We start from the raw sequence: 22,221 nt of genomic DNA on the forward strand, positions 1-22,221 counted from the left end.
TTGTTATGGGTTTTACCATGACATCTCTCCCATATACGAGAGAACAGCGTGTATTGGGGCTCCGCTAACATGTGCTTGACCACACTCACTCACCTCCTCATGATGGCCACCAGTTCCTGGAAGAGCTCCTTCTCGTCAATGGCGTATGTCACCTGCAGCCCGGAGACGCCCGACCTGACCAGCAGGGGCGCTGTTCCTCGGCGACCTGGTGAGGGCATCAATACAAATACATGAGCTTGGCTGCACAAAGGCACACACCATTAGATTTGTAACTAGGGATGCACGATGATATGGTGGGCACGTCATCGGTATCGGCAGATAAAGGCTTTAAAATGACACATCGGCCCGAAACGAACATTTCTGGTGATATGAACAAGGGTTGTAATTATGTTTCACCATGGGGTGGATCAAATGTGAAGTACTTGGACAGTAAGGCGGAACAAATATCTCTCAAGTTTCACCTTTGTCACAGCTTTGGTGGTCTTTGTTCACCACAATGGCACCGGTCAGCTGGGTGCTGTCTGAGTCTGGCAGGGGTGCGTCAGAACTGAGGCAGTAGAATAAGGCACATATGGGGTCAAACTCCGGGTCGGGTTCGAGGTCGCGTCGGGTTCGTGCGTGGAGCTCCATGCCCATCAGCGTCAGGTACTGGACCTGAAGAGGAAAGAAAACAAACAAACAAACAAACAAGAACATGAGTCAACAGAATGCAACCCCAAAGAGTTAGAGACTTTGGGGTTATGGTTATGGTTTTTTAGTGCATGTTGAGTGAGAAAAGAATGGCTTTTGTGAAGGGAAATGGGTCTGGAAGAGTCTGTGATCATCTTCTGTCCTAGGCTGAAAACTCATGTTGAAAAGAACTATGCCAGGTGGCCTTCTCTCTATTTAATTATATCACCTGTCCTCTGTTCACTCTTGATCTCAGAAATCCTCATATCTCCCTCCTTGGAGGCGTTTTTGTTTTCCTAGCAATTCTATCTAACATGATCAATCTTTAGTCACATATATTATATATTTATTTTTTTGTGATGATCAATTCGGGGATAAAAAAAATCGGTGAAATAAAAAATCGTGATACTTAAAGGAACACTCCGCCCATTTTCAACCAGCTTTGTATCATTAGAACATCAGAAGTATATCAGAAAACTTTAACGGTTTTGAAGTCTGTCATTTAATTTGACAGATATTGAGTGTGACACTGGTCCACACTAACTCAAATGAATAACTCATTAACTCAAATCAACTCTCAATAACTGTCAAACTATTCATCATTCATCTAGTTTGACAGTTATTGAGAGTTGATTTGAGTTAATGAGTTATTAATTTGAGTTAGTTACACTTTAACACTCACTTTAACACTCAATAACTGTCAAATTAAATGACAGACTTCAAAACCGTTTACAGTTTTCTGATATACTACTGCTGTTCTAATGATACAAAGCTGGTTGAAAATGGGCGGAGTGTTCCTTTAAGTGAATCGATTGTTTTTGCCCACCCCTACCGACCACACAACATGGGATGACGAGACAACCGAAGGCGGTGATGCTGGAAACATGACAGTGGCGTGAAGTGTCACGGGAGTGGCACGCCCCCCCCGTCGCCGCTGCTGTGGGCTTGTACATAGAAACGAATGGGGGCAGCTGTTTTTGACGGACGCCATACGCCACCGGTGTTGTTTTGGACATCTCACCTCATGCAGAGCTTTGGCATCCTGCAGGTTCTGCATGCTGACTTTGAAGCCGTACGAGTTGCAGATGCTGGGGCCCTCAATCTGAGAGGTCTCTTTCTTTGGCACATTCAAAGCAGCAAACTGGTTCTGTGGAATACAAAGAGGACACATCTAAATGAGCAAGACAACAAGAGGCAGATCAAACGAACAGGAAACCTATTAAAGCGCTTTTCACATTTATCGAAGTAGATGAAGCACTGACATGAGTCGGGGGTATAACAAGCTGGGAGCGTAATTTCTGGCCTTTTCTTCTGAGTCATTTCTATGTGCACACAGTCCCTGGGGGACGATGGGGGAATGTGGTGCTTGTCTAAGAGGGCTCTTTGATGTGGTGAGTGGTCTGAAGGTGTGAGACTTGTGTTCTGACCTTCATCTGTGTTGTCAGTAACACTCTTCTCAGAGGCTCCGCTTGGCTCCGTCTCTTCTGCTGGAGTCTCTGGGAAACAGGATCCTCTGGAACAGAAATGAGGATAGCAGGAGCAGAGAGGAGAGGAGCCACAGTCAGTGTAGGAAATAAAAACAATATTGTGCAGGCCAGTTTTGCCCCCACTGTCTAAAAACTGGGGGCATTTACAAAATTTTGGGGGCACTTTAAAAACAGTAATTAGTGCATAAAGTTGCTAAAGCGTAGTGTGAACAACAGCACTGTTTGTCTGAGTGTTCTTCATCGTTGTCTTCTGGTAACCAGCTTGCAGGTGCTGTGTGTGTGTTAGAGATGGAAATTAAATGAATTGAATGAAAATAAAATTAGCAAAATATTGGGGGCAATTTCTGCCCCTGGATCATGGTTTTTAGGGGCATTCTGAGATGATTTGGGGGCATTTTTTGCCCTTGCCCCTGGCTAAATTCCTACACTGGCCACAGTGGATGTTAATAACACAATTGCATGCAGAAGATTTGTTCACGTTAGAAATAATTTGATGAATCAGTCAACTGTGAGAAATTCTAATTCCTGGCACACTTGCTTAGTTAATTATACAGCCTTTATTACTACCAGCCAGCAGCCAGCACATTTCCACACTTTGAGGTAGGACAGTAAAAAAGTAGAAGCTCACAGTAGTCATTACTATAAGCATCCATTGTCCTGTGTTAGTGCGCCAGCGTCAGTGTGATAGTTGTTAATGGCCTGTACAGAAGATTTAAAAAAAAGTGTCCCTACCCTCAGATATGGGGGTGCTGCACACTGGCTCCAGGTCTCCCTTGCGTCCCTGCCGCCTGCTCAGGAAGGGGGTGCTGTGAAGCAGGTAGGGAGTGCTTCTCCCCTCTTCGTCAGTGCTGGTGTGGAAAGGTGAGGGGCTAAGGAGTACATTCCCCCCTATCCCCTCTGGGGAGGCACAGAGTCCAGGTGACCGTGGCTCTGGAGAATTCCCGCCTGGCCTCTCTGGCTCTGAGGGGCTGGCCTGAGAGGACTGCTGCTGCCATGGAGGCAGCTCTGGAGACTCTAGGAAGCTGCTTTTATCATCACCACCTTTTCCTTCCTCGTCCTCCTCAGGGTCCAGAAGACCAACATCTGACACTGGACTCAGCCCCGTGGGACTAGGCGGCTGAGAGACTGCATTCTCAGGAGGAGAGATGATTAAGGACAGGTTGCGCTTCCTGCTCCTTTGAGTCCTAACGTTGGAAAGCATCTCGCATTGCTCAACCCTCACTGTTGGGCAACAGGAAGCAGCTGGCTGCTCAGTTCTGTCTGGATGCTCCTCCACAACCAGCCCAACCCTCTGGCTCTTCAGCAGCCCGGTCTCTCTCCTCCCTCTTTGCAAACTCTCATACTGTTTCCTGGCTTCCAGCCACAGCTGCACGCGCTCTCGGCTTGGTGGGTTCCTGCAGGGCAGAAGGATGACCTTCTGGTCGCTGGCTGAAGGCACACAACACGCAGCAGCCTGCTCTCTGCTCGCCTCTGTGTCCCCGGCTCCCTGGGCGTGGGAAGATGAGGTAACGGTGGAGGAGGAGCAGGTCATGGCTGAGAAGGCTGTCTTCCAGAAAAGGAGGCCCTCCAAACACAAGTCACCGTTGAACTCTGCTAGCTCCTTGGCCATTCTGGTTCCCACTGTCAGCTTACGGCCACCAACATCCCTGGAGAGGAAATATGGCAATGTGATTTACTTCATTACATTTCACACCTACTGTAATTCTTCATCACAGCCTGAGGAGCACAGAATGTATTATGCTAAATCTAGTGATGAATTGTATGGAATATATATTTTTGGAACAAAATATTTATTCATACTTCTGCACATTAGAATGTAATATTTTATCGAATAAAGTCCTTTTAGATGGCTACTTTACAGATACATTTTGTATCTACGTAAATTAAGAAGCACATACATGCTTTTCAGATGCAGGATATTGTAAAAGTAGTTATTGTTGAATCAAGACAGCAGCTACTGTATATAGACTCACATGGGTTTCCCTGGGGCGTCGGAGGGGTCGCTGCAGAAGGGCTCCTGGAAGGTGGCCTCGGACATCTCCAGGTCCAGCAAGGTGCTGAGGATCTCGTCCCGGCTCGGAGGGGACATGAGGGGCTTGAGGATGTGGGCTCCACCACCCCGCAGGAATTGGCTCGCCCTCACCTGGGACAGCGAGCTGATGGAGCGGGGAGAACTACTGGGCGTGGTGGATGTTAGTGCGTCGATCCCCTCTAGCAGGTCCCCGGTTGGCGAGCCCTCATTGTCCACCAAGGACACCGAGCTTAAAGGCAATGGTAGGATGGGCTCGAAGGCTGAAAAGAGTAGCTCTTTTCTCTCACAGTGAAAGTCTTGAAAGGGGCTGAGACCGTGGCCTTTAGCTAAAGAGTAACCCCACTCTCTACCCAGGGTTTTCTCACAGTCCAAGAAACCCAGCTCCCCATTCTCAGGCCTATCATAGAGGTCAGGACTAAGAGGCCCTGCTCTGTGCCAGTCAATGCCCCTTTGAAGCTCCTCCCCTGACAGCCTATCATGTCTTCTGTCGAAACCCAGCGCCAGGGCAGGGACCGCCTCTTGGGTGACATCACTCAGGAACTTGAGTGGTAAATGTTTATCAGTCAGGACAAACTGGCTGCCTGTGTACGGACTGGAGAACTCGGTCTGATCGATGGCATTTATGTCAAAGTTATAGTTGTGAGGCAGCTCTGGGGACAAGCTGTCCTCTATAAAGTAGCAGCTGTCCAGGCCTGGGTCTGACAGGAAGATGGGGCTGTCACCAGACATGCTGGCCTCCTGCTTCACCGGTAGATCTGGCTGACTGCTGCTCGCCTTGCCTTTCCTACTTCTGGGCTTTTTCTCCTTGGGAGTAGTAGATTTTGGGGCCCTGGGTTTCCGAGGGGTGGCAGAGGGGGCTTTTCTGGATTTACCAGGTTTAGTTGTGGGATCTAGCAGTGCTGTGGCCTGGGCTATGGCAGCACTGGGAGTGTCTGTACCAACCGCTTGTAGAGGAAGGGCCTGTCCCTGCTGCCTCTTCTGGAGAAGCTTCTTGAGGACAGCCAAGCCAGAGGGGGTCTCAGACAGAGTGGGGATCTCCCCGTTCCTAGGGCCTGAGTGTGGGGAGGATGCTGCTGAAGGAGCGCCTTTACTGTCCAGTAAAGGCGCAGGTAGAGGTTTCACCTGAGCACTTGTGCACTCTTCAGGTGTAGCCTCTGCCTTTACCACAGTGGTCTGGCTACCTGTGCTCTGCTGATGACCTGGCGGTGAAAAGCTTTGGCTGATCTCCATTATGGAAGTCTCAAAGTCCTCAACCTTTGGTTCTATGTTCTGGGCTACTGAGTTAGAGTCTGATACGGACAGACTCTGGGAGCTTCCCTGTCTGTGGCTACCTGTGCTGACTGGCTGCTGAAAGGGAGGGACTTCTTGATCATCTTCTGAGAAAAGGAGTTGGGATCTGTCTTTAATTAAGGAGGAGCTTTCGGGTTGCTCAACCTTCTTTTTTCGTGACCTTCTAGGTTTTGTGGTGGCTGCAGAGCTGCCGACAGTCCCTTCAGTTGTCTCAGTCTCTTTCTTTCGCCTCCTTGGCGCAGCACCACTACTTTGTCTCGATTTCTCTTTTTTGGCCCCCGATTTCTCTTTTTTGGCACCTGCTTCCTCAGGAGGCTTACTAGTAGCCTTGCTCACTCTCCTTTTAGTGTTTGTGGACTTCTTAGGTTTAGCAGTCTGACTCTTAATGCATGCTCCTTTTTTGGTTGAAGGTGCTGTGGGGGGCTCGTGGAGAACAGAACTGAGACATGGGTCACAGAGCGGGTCAATCAGCTGCTCTGATGACCCGCTGTCCAGAAGAGGGTCACTGGGGGACCAGCAGCGCGGGGGCGTGGAGTCTGTGGGGCTCGGGGATCTCTCAGAGAGGTAGCCCAGCTCCACCATCACATCAGTGTAATCGGAGTCGTGGTCATCTGCTTGCTCACAGTAACATGGCCGAGGGGGCGGCAGGGACGGCAGATACAGACCTCTCTGACACCCTTTAGTCCTTTTGACCTTTTGACCCTGCCTGACCCGAGGTCTGGACGAGTTGCTGACTGTTTTCTTAGTTGCCGAGTTGACCTTTGAGGAGTTGCTGACTGTTTTCTTAGTTGCCGAGGCGACCTTTGAGGAGTTGCTGACTGTTTTCTTAGTTGTCGAGTCAACCTTTGAGGAGTTGCTGACTGTTTTCTTAGTTGCTTTGTCAACCTTTGAGGAGTTGCTGACTGTTTTCTTAGTTGCTGAGTCAACCTTTGAGGAGTTGCTGACTGTTTTCTTAGTTGTCGAGTCGACATTTGAGGAGTTGCCGTCTGTTTTCTTAGTTGCCTTTCGTTTTGGATGTTTCTTAGCCTTTGGCTCAGTGATGGGAAACTTGACTGCAGAGGACTCTGGAACTTGGGGCCAAAAATTTCTGAGAGGGGCCAGTTTATTGTACTGCTCCATTTTATCTGGTGTCAGCAACACCCACTGCTCCTGCGCATTCACTTTGGTCATCTTCACCAGCATGTTTTTCTGCCCTTTGAACCTGTTGATGATGATATACTTGATGATGATCGGAGGTTCCTTCTTGCGCCGTTTCTGATGCTTGAGCTCGAGCCCGACGGGGATATTGCTGTCTTTCAGTTGGTCCTTGATAGAGGGCGAGTTTTTAAAACGAGAAGTGCCTGAGTGTTCTCCATCCTCGCTGTCGTAGGTCATCTTGCGTTTAGTCCTCAGGGTGTATTTACTACCGGGCAGCCCTGACGGCTTAGTGCAGGTGACTTTATTGGGGAGTTCATGCGGTGGGTTTAGCCTGTCCTCTGTGACTTCAGACGATTCAGACAAAAGGGAAACAGTTGTGGAGCCTGGGGCGGGGGGCTCTGGAAGTGGTTCTGTGCATTCACTTACTGGCCTCTCCTCACTAAGTGGCTTCTCGTTTGTGATTGGCTCCACCTCTATGAATGGCTCATCTATAATTGGCTTGTCCTCTGTGATTGGCTTGTCCTCTGTGGTTGGCTTGTCCTCTGTGATTGGCTGGTCCTCAGTGGCTTGCGACTCTGTATCTGTGCTCATAGGACAAGCAGGTTTGATGGAGGTGAAGCCGGTGCTAACCTGGCTGTCAGAGGTAGGGCTTTCGTCTATGTTTAACTTGTTCCTCTGGGCTGTTGCTCCAGACCTCCTCTTACTCAGCTTTAGCCTGGACCTGCGAGGTTGGGCCTGCTCCAGCTTGCTGCAGGCATCAGTCGGCTTGTTGCCCCCAGCTTTCTTTCTACTGAGGCAGTTGGAGAGGATGACGCTGGGGAAGAACTTGTAGTGTGCCTCCTGCTGGGCCACAATCGTCCGCTCGGCCTTATTCTCCTGATAGTCCTCGTACCTGATCTTGAGCTCGCCGACGTCTCCCTCCTCACTGTCCTGGCCCATGTCTTCCTCCTGGGGGTCGAGGAACTCATCCTCCTCCATGGGAGAGGGGGCGGAGGGGATGTTCCTCAGGATGGGACTTTTGCAGTCCTTCTGGCTCAGTTCTAGCTCTGTCTTAGCTGAGCAGTTCCTCAGCTCGGAGTAACACAGAGAGAAGGTCCTGTGGTTCTGGAGGATGGACAGACAGTTCTTCTCTACATTCTTTATGCTGCCATACTTCTTCCTGCTCTGGGTGATCTTTCTGTTGCCAAACGGGAAGCTGTCTAGATCTGCCTCATCCAGAGCCATCGATGTCTTCTTCTCATAAGTGTACAGGGGCCGTACGTCCTCCTTGTCTACACAGATCTGAGGAACCTCAGAGTGGTTGGCCATCTTGCAAGGGATGGGGTGTTTGACCGGCGGGATGTAGGGGATTTCTTTATTCACTTTGAACCCTGTTGAACATTCGTCGCTGCTGTCCTGGCTGCTCTTTGAGAGAAAGTGCTTGTCGACCGGTTCCTCCGTGTCCAGCGCCAGGGCTGGCCTGTGCTCGGGGTGTTTGCACTCCAGCAGGATCTTAGCCGAGTTAGGGGGCTCTAGGTGAACAGTCTCCACATGGAAGGGGTTCCTCTTCATTAGACTCTTTTCTGAGACCATGAGGGAAGAGTGGGTCCTGGAGCCACTATCCGTCAACGATGAATCTAAGGATATAATAGAAGAGAACAGAGAAGCCTCAATAATAGTATCAGGAGTTAAATATTACTTTACAAACAAACTTTAATTTCCATAGGACCAGTTGTTCTACAAAACAAGATTAAATCTTAAATCTTTTAAATGATTGATTTATTGATGGTATTTAAAATGTGTCTATAAAAATGGTGTAAGGACATTTATACAGAATGTATGGTGGATTGCTGTGGGACTTAAATACAAGTTCGGTGCCACTGTTGTCAGATCTGTATTCAGATACCATTGATGGAACGTGAATCTGCACGGGATGCGAGATAATCTTTGGAGAGAAATCACATTGAAGCTCTATCTCAGTACATCTCACAGCGTGGCGTGGCTCACCGCTGTTTTCGTCCGCGGCCCCGTCGAGCTGCGGGATGGACAGGTTGGCGAACAGAGAGCTGTTCCCGCTCCATTCCATCTCCTCGTCGGAGGACTCCTGCGGCTCATCGCTGAAGCTGTCCTCTGCCTCCTTCACACCGGGCCTGCATAGGCAGGGATGACAGCAACACTGATTAGACAATGCACAGGGACAGCTCACTGCAGACGACCTTCATCTAACTGTTCACTATCTGTGTTTGTAGTTAGACATGGACTCACAGACAAGCGCCTAAATGGGGAATGTGGAGTGGGTTGCTGAGAGACAACAATGGTAGTGGAATTTTATATTTAAATCCAACTACCAGCCGCGACAGTGCGTGGCTGCTATTGTTTTCACCTTGTGAGCGTTTATAGGTTTATATGTCCGTCTGTCTGAGGACAGATTTTGTCAACGTATCTGCGTCACAAGCATGCAAGATGCAGTTAGGAAACTTTACAGGTGTGTAGTTCACGTCACAATGAAGACCGAGTTCGAAGAAGGGCGTGTCCCGAGCAAGGGGGCCAGAAATAGGCCCTCCCACTTTACACCCCCTGACCCACATTTGTTCGCGGCTGTTCTTATCGTGCGTTCCTTTATCGCAAAAGAACTGGGATGTGGAGGCTAAATGACGTCACATCCGTTTAGTTAGCGTTCCATTTGTAGAAAAGTTGAGCTGGGAAGTTCACTGTTCACTGGTCAGATCCACTCGCTAGCCAGGCTAGCCATTGTTAGCAATAACAGTTGATAACAAGGCATTTCGTGGCATTTTGCGCATACAAACACTGCAGCCTCATGTCCACACAGATAGAAGTAGGCCGTGCTGTGTGTACAGCTGATTTAATGAGACACAAACAAGACAGAAGTGCTAAATAGCATTTATACGATTATAAGTACTGTTGTTGCGCGGATCAGCCATCTTGGATTTTTGAGGTCGGGGCTGCTGAGGCTCCTACGAGTTTGGAATGGGAAATATCAGCTCTAGTGACGTCACGTCCCAGCTCATGAACTTTGAACCGGTAAGATTACCAGTTCCCAGTTATAAAGGAATGCACGATTATGCCTTCGCAAGATGGTCTCTAGTTTATCCTGATATTTTTGTTGCTTCTTTCTTTTATTCTTCCATTTGCTTTGAGGTGAGATGTCTTCTTCTTTTTGATCTCACCTGCACAAATTACTCATTTGTTTCTTATTTTTTAAATCATTGTAATTTATCACTATGTTCCTATGATTTCAGATCTGTTTTATCACTGTGTAAAAAACTAAATTAAACTTAATTTGTGTTGGTGGTTGTTATCCATTTGTAATGCTTGTATTCTGCAATGTTTTAATTCATTGATTTTAAATGGAGCTGCTTGTGATGCCAGTAATGCAGGGGACAAACAGTAATGCAGGGGACAAACAGTAATGCAGGGGACAAACAGTAATGCAGGGGACAAACAGTAATGCAGGGGACAAATGGAAAACAAATGGAGAGGTGGACAATGTTAGGGTGAACACTGGATCAACACCTGACTGGACTAGAAAACTTCAATGTTTTCTCAGTAAAACAACCATAAACAAACTACACGCCTTCGTATGGACGAGTGCTCAGGAACGTCACTGTCCCAGCGCTGCGACATCATCATGCTGAGCTCCGCCTCTTCCTTTTCCAGCTCTGGCCCCGCCTCCTCCTCGTCACTGTTGTAGTGAGCGCTCCCGGCACCAGGAAGTGACTGCGACTGGGAATTCTGCCTCAAGGGTGTCCGCCGGAATCCGTCGTCTTCCAGACCCGCCAGCAAGTCAACCATGGCCTGTTCCTGGCTGCTGTCTGCAGGGAGAGAAACACAAACATTACATCAATTAACACTAATCAAGAATCACAAAGCGTTTTGATGAAAGTCACATTGTTTTAAGGCCTCTTTAGTGGTTTAGCATGGTTTTAAAATGTCTTTTGGGAGTATCACTGCTCTCATCTGTAGCCTTTTTTGCAGTAGCCATTTTGTGTCCTCCTCACTAGTAAATCTTCAGTTTAAGCGGCACAAAATGGCGCACGTGAAAGCTAGATCATTTACAAACCCTCTCAAAGAAGAATGTTGCACACGTGGTACAGTTAAATGAGGATGATGGTAATTACAGTACCTGAAGTTGTAAGAATGTGTACTATTAGGATAAGGATTACCATGTGCTATTATTAGTCCACTCCAGGGCCCATTATGAGGATAGTGCAGTGCAGTGCCAGGTTCAATTCCATTTCAATCCATCTACTTGATAAAGTGGATTTTAATCAAAATTCAAACACTGACCGCCGCAGACTGGTCACATCCAGCCTTTTATGAAATAACTCAGATGAAATGGTGTGTCACGAGCGAGAGCCTCCATTTAGCTTATTAAGTGAATTGAAAGTGAGGCGACCCGAGCTGCCTGCTTCTGAATAGGCTTTACTATAGTAGCTACCTAACAGGGACGAGTGGTTGGATCTCTGGGAGAGTGGGAGGAAGGTCTGACTGCTCTCCAGGAGACTCAGGATGGCCTCCTCGTCAACAACTGCCTCCTCCGGGACTTTAGCACTGCTCCTCACAGAGTCTGAGTAGGATGTGGAGGAGAGGAGAGAGGAAAAATAAATAGCGTTAGCATCACTCACCATCAGGCACACGGACACAGAAAGACACAATGACGCGCAGACACAGACAAGCACATAGTCCAGGTATTCATATCCACATATGGCACTCTGCAGGACAGTCAGCCAGGCCTGTTGTGGATTCATACCAAGAGAAATGGCAGCAGCAGGAGGAGGTGGTGGACAGGCTGTTTGTGGCAGAGATCATCTATAACAAAAGGTCCAGCAGCAGCAATGTAGAGCGTGTGTGTGTGTGTTACAGTGTTGGTCAAGTTACTTTCAAAATGTAATATACTACATATTACTAGTTACTCTCATTTTTGAAAGTAATAAGTTACTTTACAATAGTACTGTCTGTGTAGAGTAACATGTTACTTATTACACTACTTTTGCATTACTTTTACCAAAATAACAGCACTAGCAGAATGACATCGCCGCCCCGGAATCATCCCGGAAAATCATTTAAACCGTCTTGAAGTCAGTGTAAACAAAACAAAATTCTAAATGTTATCCCTTTCCTTTGTTATTGTCATCTGTAGTGGTTATTTGCATAAAAACACACAGTTTGATTAGGAAATGATTGTATCTTTTTTAAATATGTGCTTTGATTTAATAAAATGTAACTCAATTTGTAACTTGAGTTACTTGACAAAGTAACTGGTACAATATTACTGAAATCCTACAAGTAATAAGTTATATTACTGAGTTACTGCTAAAAGTAATATATTACATGTAATATGTTACTTTTGTAATGAGTTACCCCCAACACTGGTGTGTTACTGCTGTGCCTGGTAGAGCAGTAACACACAACCTGTGTGTGTTACTGCTCTACCAGGCACAGCAGTAACACACACAGGTTGTGTGTTACTGCTCTACCAGGCACAGCAGTAACACACAACCCTGTGTGTTACTGCTCTACCAGGCACAGCAGTAACACACAACCCTGTGTGTTACTGCTCTACCAGGCACAGCAGTAACACACAGGGTTGTGTGTGTTACTGCTGTGCCTGGTAGAGCAGTAACACACAGGGTTGTGTGTTACTGCTGTGCCTGGTAGAGCAGTTAACACACAACCTGTGTGTGTTACTGCTCTACCAGGCATTTGCAGCGCTCCTACAGGGGAGACTTGGCAGACAGAGGCTGCAGATTAAGCTAATGCTATTGATGCTAATCACAGTGTCCCACTTTGACTCAGTGGGAGCGATAGGGAGCAGAAAAACAAAGCGCCCACCTCTCCTGCCAACAACAGACCCAGACCAACAACTTCAGTTCCTCCAAACAAACTAAAACACCTACAGCAATAACAACACTATGGAGTTGCTTGCTTTCGGACCACTTCTGAGGCATTTCTGATTTGCGTGGTATTAGTGGAGAGAGATGGGGGAAAAAGATAGGACATGATTTGAATGACATGGAGAGGATTTGGACTCGGAACAGTGCAAGCGTTGTTTGTGTTTCAGCCTGCTGAACTACAGCTCAAAGACCAACGCACCAATTCCACATAATCCACACCAATTCTGAACACAAAACAAAGCACTGGTTGATACTGACTGAGTACAATCCAGTACTTTTCACTAAGACGAAGACTAAGACCACTACTAAGACTTTGCCCGTTAGTTTGTTTGATATAATTAGTGTTTGTCATTAAAAAGGTCCAAAATCCATCTGTGTGAGCAAAGTCACTTTGCTTTGAGTTCTTCATTTGGTGTGTGCATATATGAGATGATGGTGACCTTGGGAAAGTCCTCACCTGGCTGTGGGTCTCTGTGCACCTGCACCATGTTAGGAAAGTCCTCACCTGGCTGTGGGTCTCTGTGCACCTGCACCATGTTAGGAAAGTCCTCACCTGGCTGTGGGTCTCTGTGCACCTGCACCATGTTAGCGGGGGTACACTGTGTTCCCTCAGGGGTCAGGGGGTCAAAGTGGAGTGAGAGGTCACCGGGGAAAGCTTCTTCTTCCTCCCCGTCGCCCACAGCCAATCCTGACTGAGTCCTGTTCAGAGACACACAGGAAATCACAACGGTTCGACATGACAGTCTACTGAAGATGGTGCAGTAGTGGTTTCAAGTCCCGTTATGTCATTCTTTTACCTTCATATAACAGCTTTTTAATCATTTTAATGGTCAGCGACTTTTTTGTTTTGTTTTTAGATTATGTTTTGGGGGCATTTTTTTTTATTATACTGTATATAGGACAGCAGGCAGAGAGGAAAGGTGGGGAGAGAGAGAGAGAGAGAGAGAGAGAGAGAGAGAGAGAGAGAGAGAGAGAGAGAGAGAGAGAGAGAGAGGGGATGACATGCGGCAAAGGACCGCAGGTCGGATTCGAACCCGGGTGGGCCGCGCGAAGGACTGAGCCTCCGTGGCACCCGTGCTACCAGGTGAGCCTGTACCAGGTGCGCACATGGTAACAGTGACTTCTAATATTCTCGCAGACAATTTCTGGCCTGTTGACAGTGTTGTTGCTATGCAACGCTTGGGGAACGGGGCTTGCTTGTCACTAAGTGTGCCTGAATGCTGCAACATGACTTCAGACCTCTTATGAATCAGTGGGCTCTTTTGTGATATTCAGATTAAAAGCTGAAGCTCAGACCACATCCACGCTCATTGTTTGGACTTGCTGTGTGCCCCCGGTTCCGGTTGCGTGACATCAGGCTGTCCCCAAGAATGGAGAATAGCGGCTCTGTCATTCCCACAGCGCCCTCTGAAGGCCTGTTCTTGTACTATGGATTCTTTGTGTCTATGTCCCGGATTGGCTTGACAGTGTCAAGTTGCATGGAACCTTTAAGTCAATTTCCTGCACAGCTTCAAATGAAAGGTTTTCCACCTGACAAACTAACTGGATGCTTTTATTTGTGAAGGAAGTGAAACGTGTTTTGCTTGTTATTAGCTTGATTAGCGGCAGGATTAGCTACTTCTCTCACTAAAATAAGTCGAGACAAGAGCATTTGTGGATATCTTGGAGCTTTTTTAGGTCACGTAGAGAAGACAAGCAGAAACAGTCAAATAAAATCCACAAGCATGCAATTTCATGAAGGGACATTGAACAAGATGATAGTAACTAGAGCCACGGTACGTACAGTAAAGCCAGAATAAGAATACAGAAACGTTACACTTGTTCCTGTTGTATTCCCTGTAGAGACAGACTAACCCTGCAATCTGTCCTGCATTGATGTGACTATAAACGATGTGCAGAGCTCTATGCCAGGGTCCTATGGCTCAAAGGTATTGGGACGAAACACATTAGTGGTTATTTATTATAGTATTACTTACAACACATTAAAACAAAACTTTGATTGACTGATGAGAGGTTGTCAACATGGAGACATCATATACCACCCAGCAACCTTACAACACTTCTGCATCTGCAACTGAAACAGACTGTCCCATTTGAATGAACCTCCGTCCAGCAAAGAACACATATCAAAGAGCCCTCATTTACTCTACATTAACACATTGAGTGCCACAGCGCTTCAGTAAAATTGTCTGGAGCCTGTGCCAGATTCACTTCCATTCAGTTGAAAACAGCTATAGAATTTTTTCTATTAGGGCTATATGGACAGGGCTGGACTCTAATGAAACATTGGACACTCCTGCTTCTTTCAAAGAAGAAATTTTGTTTCTAGACAGTTCCATTATGAAATGACAGCCTCTGAAAGAAGAGCACTTTCAAGGGTTTTCTGCTGTCTTTTTTTACTTTTCAAGATAAAGTCACTTTTATGAATACTTTTTGCACTCTAATTTCAAGCACATTCACTGACTCTAGCTAATATTTTCTGATGTAGTGACGTGGTGTAGTTCTGTGCAGCCTGCGTGCCCCACCCCCCTCTCCCCCCCTCTCCCCCCCTGAGCTGCAAACTCCTCCCCACACGCACACAGTCTATTTTCGCAGCCTCCGTTTTTGCGCCGGGCGGCTGACGGCGGCTTCCGGGCGGATCCCAGCGCGACAAGGAAATGGCAAACGGGACTGCAGGAAAAGGTTTGGCCGTTCGGCGTCGGGTGCTGCCTTTCTGGCAGGTAATCGTGTGGAGAAACTATATGCAGACAGATAGACAGAGGCAGAGGAGCTCAGTTGTGGGCACGGATCGCAGCCCTGTCAGCTGCAGACAGAGCAATCTATATGGCTCTGGCTGCAGCATGCATCGGTTTCCCCTTTGATCACGGCTTTCTCCTGCACAAAGTAAAGGATCTGAGCGCCAAGGTTTTAGGGCGGCGCAGCTGCTGTGTAGATTTTTAAGGTGGCGCCGTGTGATCCCTTGAAGGGATTCATGCTCACTGGCTGGGTACGACCTTAAACAGCAGAATTATGGAATAATATGAATTATGATATTGGGACGTCCACAGACGTCCTTGGCACTTCTCGTTACTTTTTTTTAGGACGTCCACAGACGTCCTTGGCACTCAATGTGTTAAGAGCCGTGGACCCCCACCCCTCATTTACTCCACATTAAGAGCCGTGGACCCCCACCCCTCATTTACTCCACATTAAGAGCCGTGGACCCCCACCCCTCATTTACTCCACATTAAGAGCCGTGGACCCCCACCCCTCATTTACTCCACATTAAGAGCCGTGGACCCCCACCCCTCATTTACTCCACATTAAGAGCCGTGGACCCCCACCCCTCATTTACTCCACATTAAGAGCCGTGGACCCCCACCCCTCATTTACTCCACATTAAGAGCCGTGGACCCCCGGTCTGATCACATTACATTAAGAGCCGTGGACCCCCGGTCTGATCACATTTTGTCTCTCTGGCCCAAATCTGAAATTATTTTTTTATTGTTAGATATCATTTTGTCCAGAATCCCATGACTATCTGTATTGTAGAGATAACAGAGCAACTACTGTATGTTCACAACCCGTCATCCCTTTACATTCTCTAACTGTGTTAACCTCTTGTCAATACTCATGTTGAAGTTGAACAATTCCTCCATTTGCTGCAGACCTGCTGGACTCCCTCCAGGACCCCCTGGTGGTCCCCAGACCTCCAGGACCCCCTGGTGGTCCCACCCCCTGGTGGTCCCCGGACCCCAAGTTTAGGACCACTGCTGGCAACACGGAGAGGAGGGCCTTCTGCTACACTCATGTTTTATTAGCATCCCTTTACTCTAGCTCTTAATCAGAGGAGTGGCCTGTCTGCTGTGTGTGTGTGTGTGTGTGTGTGTGTGTGTATGTGTGTGTGTGTGTGTGTCTGCTGTGTGTGTGTGCTGTGTGTCTGCCGTGTGTGTGTGTGTGTGTGTGTGTCTGCGCTGTGTGTGCTGTGTGTATGTGTCTGCTGTGTGTGTGTGTGTGTGTGTGTGTGTGTGTGTGTGTGCGCTGTGTGTGTGTGTGTGTGTGTGTGTGTGTGTGTGTCTGCCGTGTGTGTGTCTGCCAAGTGTGTGTGTGTGTGTGTCTGCCGTGTGTGTGTCTGCAAAGTGTGTGTGTTTGTGTGTGTGTGTCTGTCTGCCGTGTGTGTGCGCTGTGTGTGTGTGTGTGTGTGTGTGTGTGTGTGTGTAGACAGCAGTGTGTGGGTGGCTGCACGAGTGATACGAAGGTGAGGGAAACGCTTTGTATGGTGCGGTGTATGTCTAGTGAGTGCGCTTGCTTGCATATGTGAGTGTGTGTGTGTGTGTGTGTGTGTGTGTGTAGGGGAGTGGTGTGTAATGTGTGTGAGTGTGTGCAGGTGAGTGTGTGTGAGAGAGGGAATATGAATGGAAAATGGGCAGCGGGCCAACTGGGCTTGGTCCGCCTCCAAATCGCTCTCAGCTACACAAGCTGCCTATCATGGTCCCTTAGCCATGCTGCCCACTGCATGGCCTCGCTGCATGGCCTCGCTGCATGGCCTCGCTGCATGGCCTCGCTGCATGGCCTCGCTGCATGGCCTCGCTGCATGGCCTAGCTGCATGGCCTCGCTGCATGGCCTCGCTGCATGGCCTAGCTGCATGGCCTAGCTGCATGGCCTCGCTGCATGGCCTAGCTGCATGGCCTCGCTGCATGGCCTCACTGCATGGCCTCGCTGCATGGCCTAGCTGCATGGCCTCGCTGCATGGCCTCGCTGCATGGCCTCGCTGCATGGCCTAGCAACTCACCACTTAGTCAGTGTGAAATATTCAAATGCTCACCTACAAAGTGGAACAAACTTCACTGGACTGTGCTTTTACAAATACAACATAAACACTAGCTCAACTTTAGGTGCTGCTACACCATCACTTTACTGATCCAAAACATGTCTGGACTAAGCTTTGTTCAGATTGGCCCGGGAACCTGAATGAGAAATCCATCCTCTCAGGTGTCCTCGAGCAAGTGATCCCACCCTAAACGGTTCTGCTGGAGCGGCTCAGTGGACAACAACACACTGGCTGTGCTGTAGCTGAAAGAGGGCGTGTCTTCTTGGTCAACTTTCACTGGGTCAATCAATCAATCAATCAATCAATCAATCAATCAACTGGAACCACCAGCCTTCAACCAGACGACCCAGGGCTCCTCCTGCAACGAACAAGACAATCCATACTAGCTTCAAGGATGCTCCTACGAGGGGCCCCAGGTAGTGCAGCGATATTCCCTCCCTACCAACACGAGGGTCGCAGGTTCGTGCCCCGTGTTGCCTCTGGCTTGGTCGGGGCGTCCATACAGGCACAACTGGCCGTGTCGGCACTCGGCGGGTGGGAAGCCGAGGTTAAAGGGTATGCGTCCCGGTGGCTGGTCCTGGCGACTGCACATGTATCGGCGGAAGCATGCGAGAGTCGAGAACTCTCCCCGGATCGGCAGAGGGGGTGGAGCAACGACCGGGACAGCAGGGAGAATTGGCCAATTAGCTGTGTTGAAGAAAATGCTTCCTGCATTAACAGACACTTCAACAGTCCAACGCAACAGCTCTGATATCAGCTGGAACGGTCCAGCCAGAGCCGTGTATATAGAAGAGTCGCAACATCTCCATTCACTCCAATGGGCCAGTTTATTACTCTCAAGAGATCCAGGAAGTAAGGTTCCTGGATTAAGCAGCACTGTCGAGTTGCAGCAAAATGGACAGTTTGTGTTGTACTTTGAAATTTATTTTTTATTTATTTTTAGAATCAAATTGTACATTATCAGCTTTATTTTAGCATGCAAAAGTAGCGCGAGACCCCTTCCTGGCTGTTCATTGGTTAATGAGTCAAGCATGTTGGTCCTCCGCTGACGCCACTCTCTCTCTAAATTGCTCTGGGTCCAGGGAGGCGTAGATTCAATTCAATATTTCAGTTAGAATACCAATTTTGCTTGGTTATGAAAGAGATTCTCAAATCACTAATGCTGTACATTGTACAAGGAACCCTCTAACCTGGTGCAATATTAAAAAGATTAATGTTTACAGACGTTTATGAGATCTCCTTTCGCTAAGAACCAAACCACGCGATTCTCAAGCTTCCAGCATCGACGGGAAAAGGCATTATATTAAAAGATCAATATTGGGATTCATGAATTGATCAGTTCAAACGAATATCTATTCGATATCGATCGATCAATTTTTTTTTTAAGCCAGCCTAACTGGGGGTTAGTGGAAAGTCTGTAAGCACATGGCCAACTCTTTCACTCACATTTAAAATGATAAATGAGTGAAAGGTTGCTGGCAGCTAAATGATAAATGGCAACAACGTGGTGACTGATAGACATGAATGATAAGAGGTGATGAATGATGAAACATGGCTGTGAATGGAACAAGGCAACATTGTTTCACTAAATTATCTGTGAGTTTTGACGAGCCGTGTGCACCAGGGTTCGTTTGTCACGTTGACGTACCCAATGCACGACACCGGCCAGCAGTGAAGTCAACGGAGCCACAAACGCTTCTCAGAACCACCAGAAATCTTAATATCTGCGCCAAATAAGCACGTTTTTTTTTTTTTTTTTTACAAAAATGTCAATATCTGAGTTTCATGTAGATGCAAAGGAATATGCAATCGGCTCGCCACAACACGCATCCCAGAAAAATGGCCACCCACGATGTCTCTCTACCCTCCACAGCCCCGTGCCCGGAGGCAGCGAGGTCCTCCCCGGGCAGAGCGCCGACTCCCTGGCTGGGCGGCTCTACTGACAGCATGAACAGCCATTCCTCCGACACGCGCAAAAACTACGAGCCACCACCACATATTCCTCCTGCATCCACATTTCATCCAAGAAACGGCTGGGAAGCCACGACTCTGTGTCTTGTTCAAATCTGACATTTTGCTGCTACTCTCTTTTTAATTCACCTTTGATCACCTCCATTTCTTTGTGATACATTGTTACTTTCAAACCTCCTAGTTCCAAATATCTGAGGTTAAGATAGGAGGAAGTGAGATTTGACTGCAGTTTCATTGTCATCTAAGGACTGAGGAGGAGGAGGAGGAGGAGGAGGAAGGGGCTCCGGAGAGCAGTGTGCACGTGTGACTGTCTGGTTGTCTCTTAATTAGTCTGGTAGCTAACGACTTTAGAGGCAACGAGGGAGGGAGCCTGGCAGGCACCAGGAGATTCCTGCAGCGATTAACACATTTTGCTACAAAGACACGCCCCCTGGCTCCCTCCTCTGGCTCTGCGTGGGTACGGGAGACACGCCCCCTCGCTCCCTCCTCTGGCTCTGGCTCTGCGTGGGTACGGGAGCCGCACAGAGCGGAGGACATGTTTGTGTCACAGAGGCAGTGATCAGAAAATAAAGCCGTTTTCACACATGCGCTTTATACCGGGAAATGACCAGAAAGTGGTCTATACCTTTCATGTGTGAAAATTGTTTTCCGGTATAAGCGCGACCCCGTCATCGCGGACTTTTCACCACTTTGGAGGTTGTCAGAAGAGCGGTATGTCTGCTTCATGTGTGGGCGTGCAGATTTCCCCCCCTCCCCTCTCTGCTCTCTCTGGCCAGTCCTTCAGTCAGCAGCCCGACACACAGGACACAGCGAAAATGGCAGCGGCTTCTAGTCTGAAGCCGCCCAACGCTTGTTGAGAAAGCAAATGCACGAAGCGAAATGTGGAAGTATTTTGCTTACTTACGTTGCTGACAGCGAAGGCAAGCCCGGACACAGGACACATGAAACGAAGCCAGTCTGTAAAAAGTGCTTCAACGCGACGCAGGTGAACGGATAAACATCGAACCAGCCAGGCTATTTCTCTCAGACACGGATCCCAACTTCTTCAAATATTTCAGTTCAAAGACTGGTTAGCGAATGTGAAGGATACAACATACATGCCCTCTTAAGTCAAACGAGTGTGATTTATTGTGTGACAAGCGAACTTATTTCACCATGGGAGATTCGCCATCCAAGTGCACACGTCACTCCCCACCCGCTCTGCAGTGCATCCCCCCCCGACCCCCCTCAAACACAGGTAATTTGACTGCTATATTCACACATGTGAGCCCTCAGGTGTGAAGGGAAATTCCGGGAAATGGCCGATATTGATTTACAGGCAATGTTCCTGTACGCATGTGTGAAAACGGCTTAAGAGTGAGTGAGAGAGAGAGAGGGATGAAAGAGAGAGTGAGAGAGGGATGAAAGAGAGAGTGAGAGAGGGATGAAAGAGGGGAAAAGGAGGATCGGACGCAAGTGAAAGAGAATGAGAAAAGTTCAACAAAGTGAAGCGTGTGGCCTAAAGTTAGAGCCATATGAAATCCGCGTTAACAGAATCGCGGACGGAATCACGGAATTGACCAATAAAAGTGGAATCTACTGTAAAACGTGGAATACTGCAGAATTTGACATAATTGGGCTGAAATTCAATATATAATGTTAATAAGGTGACGTCTCACACACTCTCTCCCTCACACGCAGCTATACAGTGGACTCTGTCACTCTGCAGTAACGTAACTATAGTTAACGAGCACATTAACAAGCGCATTCCAAGCATTCCAGCAATAGCGGTGAAGTAGCCTATAACGTTAGCGTTAGATCTCAGCTGTGAATGATTCTGCATCATAAGACCTTGATGTTACTTGCCTTCCTAGTCAAGCCTTCCGACTGTAGTGATGGCAACATGGAATGAAAGACGAAAAATATCCACTTTTGCACATGATGAACAAGCTGGAAAAGTTTCAATTGTGGCTGTGTATTCTTATTCAGTTGACACTTGCCGTTTTTACACAATTTCTTCTTTCTCTAGACCCACGTTGACTCGTTCAAGTTAGCAAAGATAAACACCACCACTTCCTGTTATAACTTTCAAAATAAAATAGTAGGCCTATTTGAAGCATCTTCTTATGTTTGAAGTGAATGTTTTGTTTACAGTAGTTTTTTCTTTACTTGAAGCACACAATGAGAAGCTTAAAAGCACTTTACAAACATATAAATTATATAGAATGTTTTGTACAGTCATCTACGGTACTGTATTTCTGACTTGAATCACTTGTTAAAAATAGTGCACTGTTGTGTAAATTGATTGTTATATCTTATTAAATTGTGGACATTTATTCATCCCCACATATTAGACACTATTTCTGATGGTAAAATTAGCGTAAAAAGCAAAACACAGAATTCAGCACAATTAAAATGGAAAAAACGGAATTTGGGAAAAAATAAAATGGAATTTGGAAAAAAATAAAACGGATTTCATATGGCTCTACCTAAAGTGAACGCGAGATGCCATCAGCCAGTGAAAGGACATGACAGACTGAGTGCCTATGTGTGAGTATTAACAGTGTGTGTGTGTGTGTGTGTGTGTGTGTGTGTGTGAGTATTAACAGTGTGTGTGTGTGTGTTTTGTGTGGTACAGTGCAGCCAAAGCTCTATTATCACTTGAGACACGACCTGCTTTTTGTGCCAAAGCCCTGCCTGCTCCCTCACAGGCAGCCTCTCTCTCTCTCTCTCTCTCTCCCTCACAGGCAGCCTCTCTCTCTCTCTCTCCCTCCCAGGCAACCTCTCTCTCTCTCTCTCTCTCTCTCTCCCTCACAGGCAACCTCTCTCTCTCTCTCTCTCTCTCCCTCTCTCCCTCACAGGCAGCCTCCCTCTCTCTCTCCCTCACAGGCAGCCTCTCTCTCTCTCTCTCTCCCTCACAGGCAGCCTCTCTCTCTCTCTCCCTCACAGGC

At 47.6% G+C, this 22,221-nt stretch overlaps 1 protein-coding gene across 1 annotated transcript in view; it reads right to left on the minus strand.

The window, feature by feature from the left end:
* The window catches only part of rev3l (REV3 like, DNA directed polymerase zeta catalytic subunit), a gene marked incomplete at its 5' end in the record, with an annotated part of 84,571 nt that overhangs the window by 24,362 nt on the left and 37,988 nt on the right, over positions 1 to 22,221 (minus strand). Inside the window, 10 exons of the mRNA XM_083643079.1 lie at positions 94 to 205; positions 462 to 654; positions 1,691 to 1,816; positions 2,097 to 2,182; positions 2,889 to 3,802; positions 4,130 to 8,231; positions 8,602 to 8,744; positions 10,190 to 10,427; positions 11,054 to 11,182; positions 12,967 to 13,208. Of these exons, the coding sequence (XP_083499205.1) occupies positions 94 to 205; positions 462 to 654; positions 1,691 to 1,816; positions 2,097 to 2,182; positions 2,889 to 3,802; positions 4,130 to 8,231; positions 8,602 to 8,744; positions 10,190 to 10,427; positions 11,054 to 11,182; positions 12,967 to 13,208 (6,285 nt within the window). The remainder of the gene's footprint in view (positions 1 to 93; positions 206 to 461; positions 655 to 1,690; positions 1,817 to 2,096; positions 2,183 to 2,888; positions 3,803 to 4,129; positions 8,232 to 8,601; positions 8,745 to 10,189; positions 10,428 to 11,053; positions 11,183 to 12,966; positions 13,209 to 22,221) is intronic.

Source organism: Poromitra crassiceps (genome assembly GCF_964638095.1).
Source record: "Poromitra crassiceps genome assembly, chromosome: 9".
In the NCBI taxonomy this organism is placed as follows: domain Eukaryota; kingdom Metazoa; phylum Chordata; class Actinopteri; order Beryciformes; family Melamphaidae; genus Poromitra; species Poromitra crassiceps.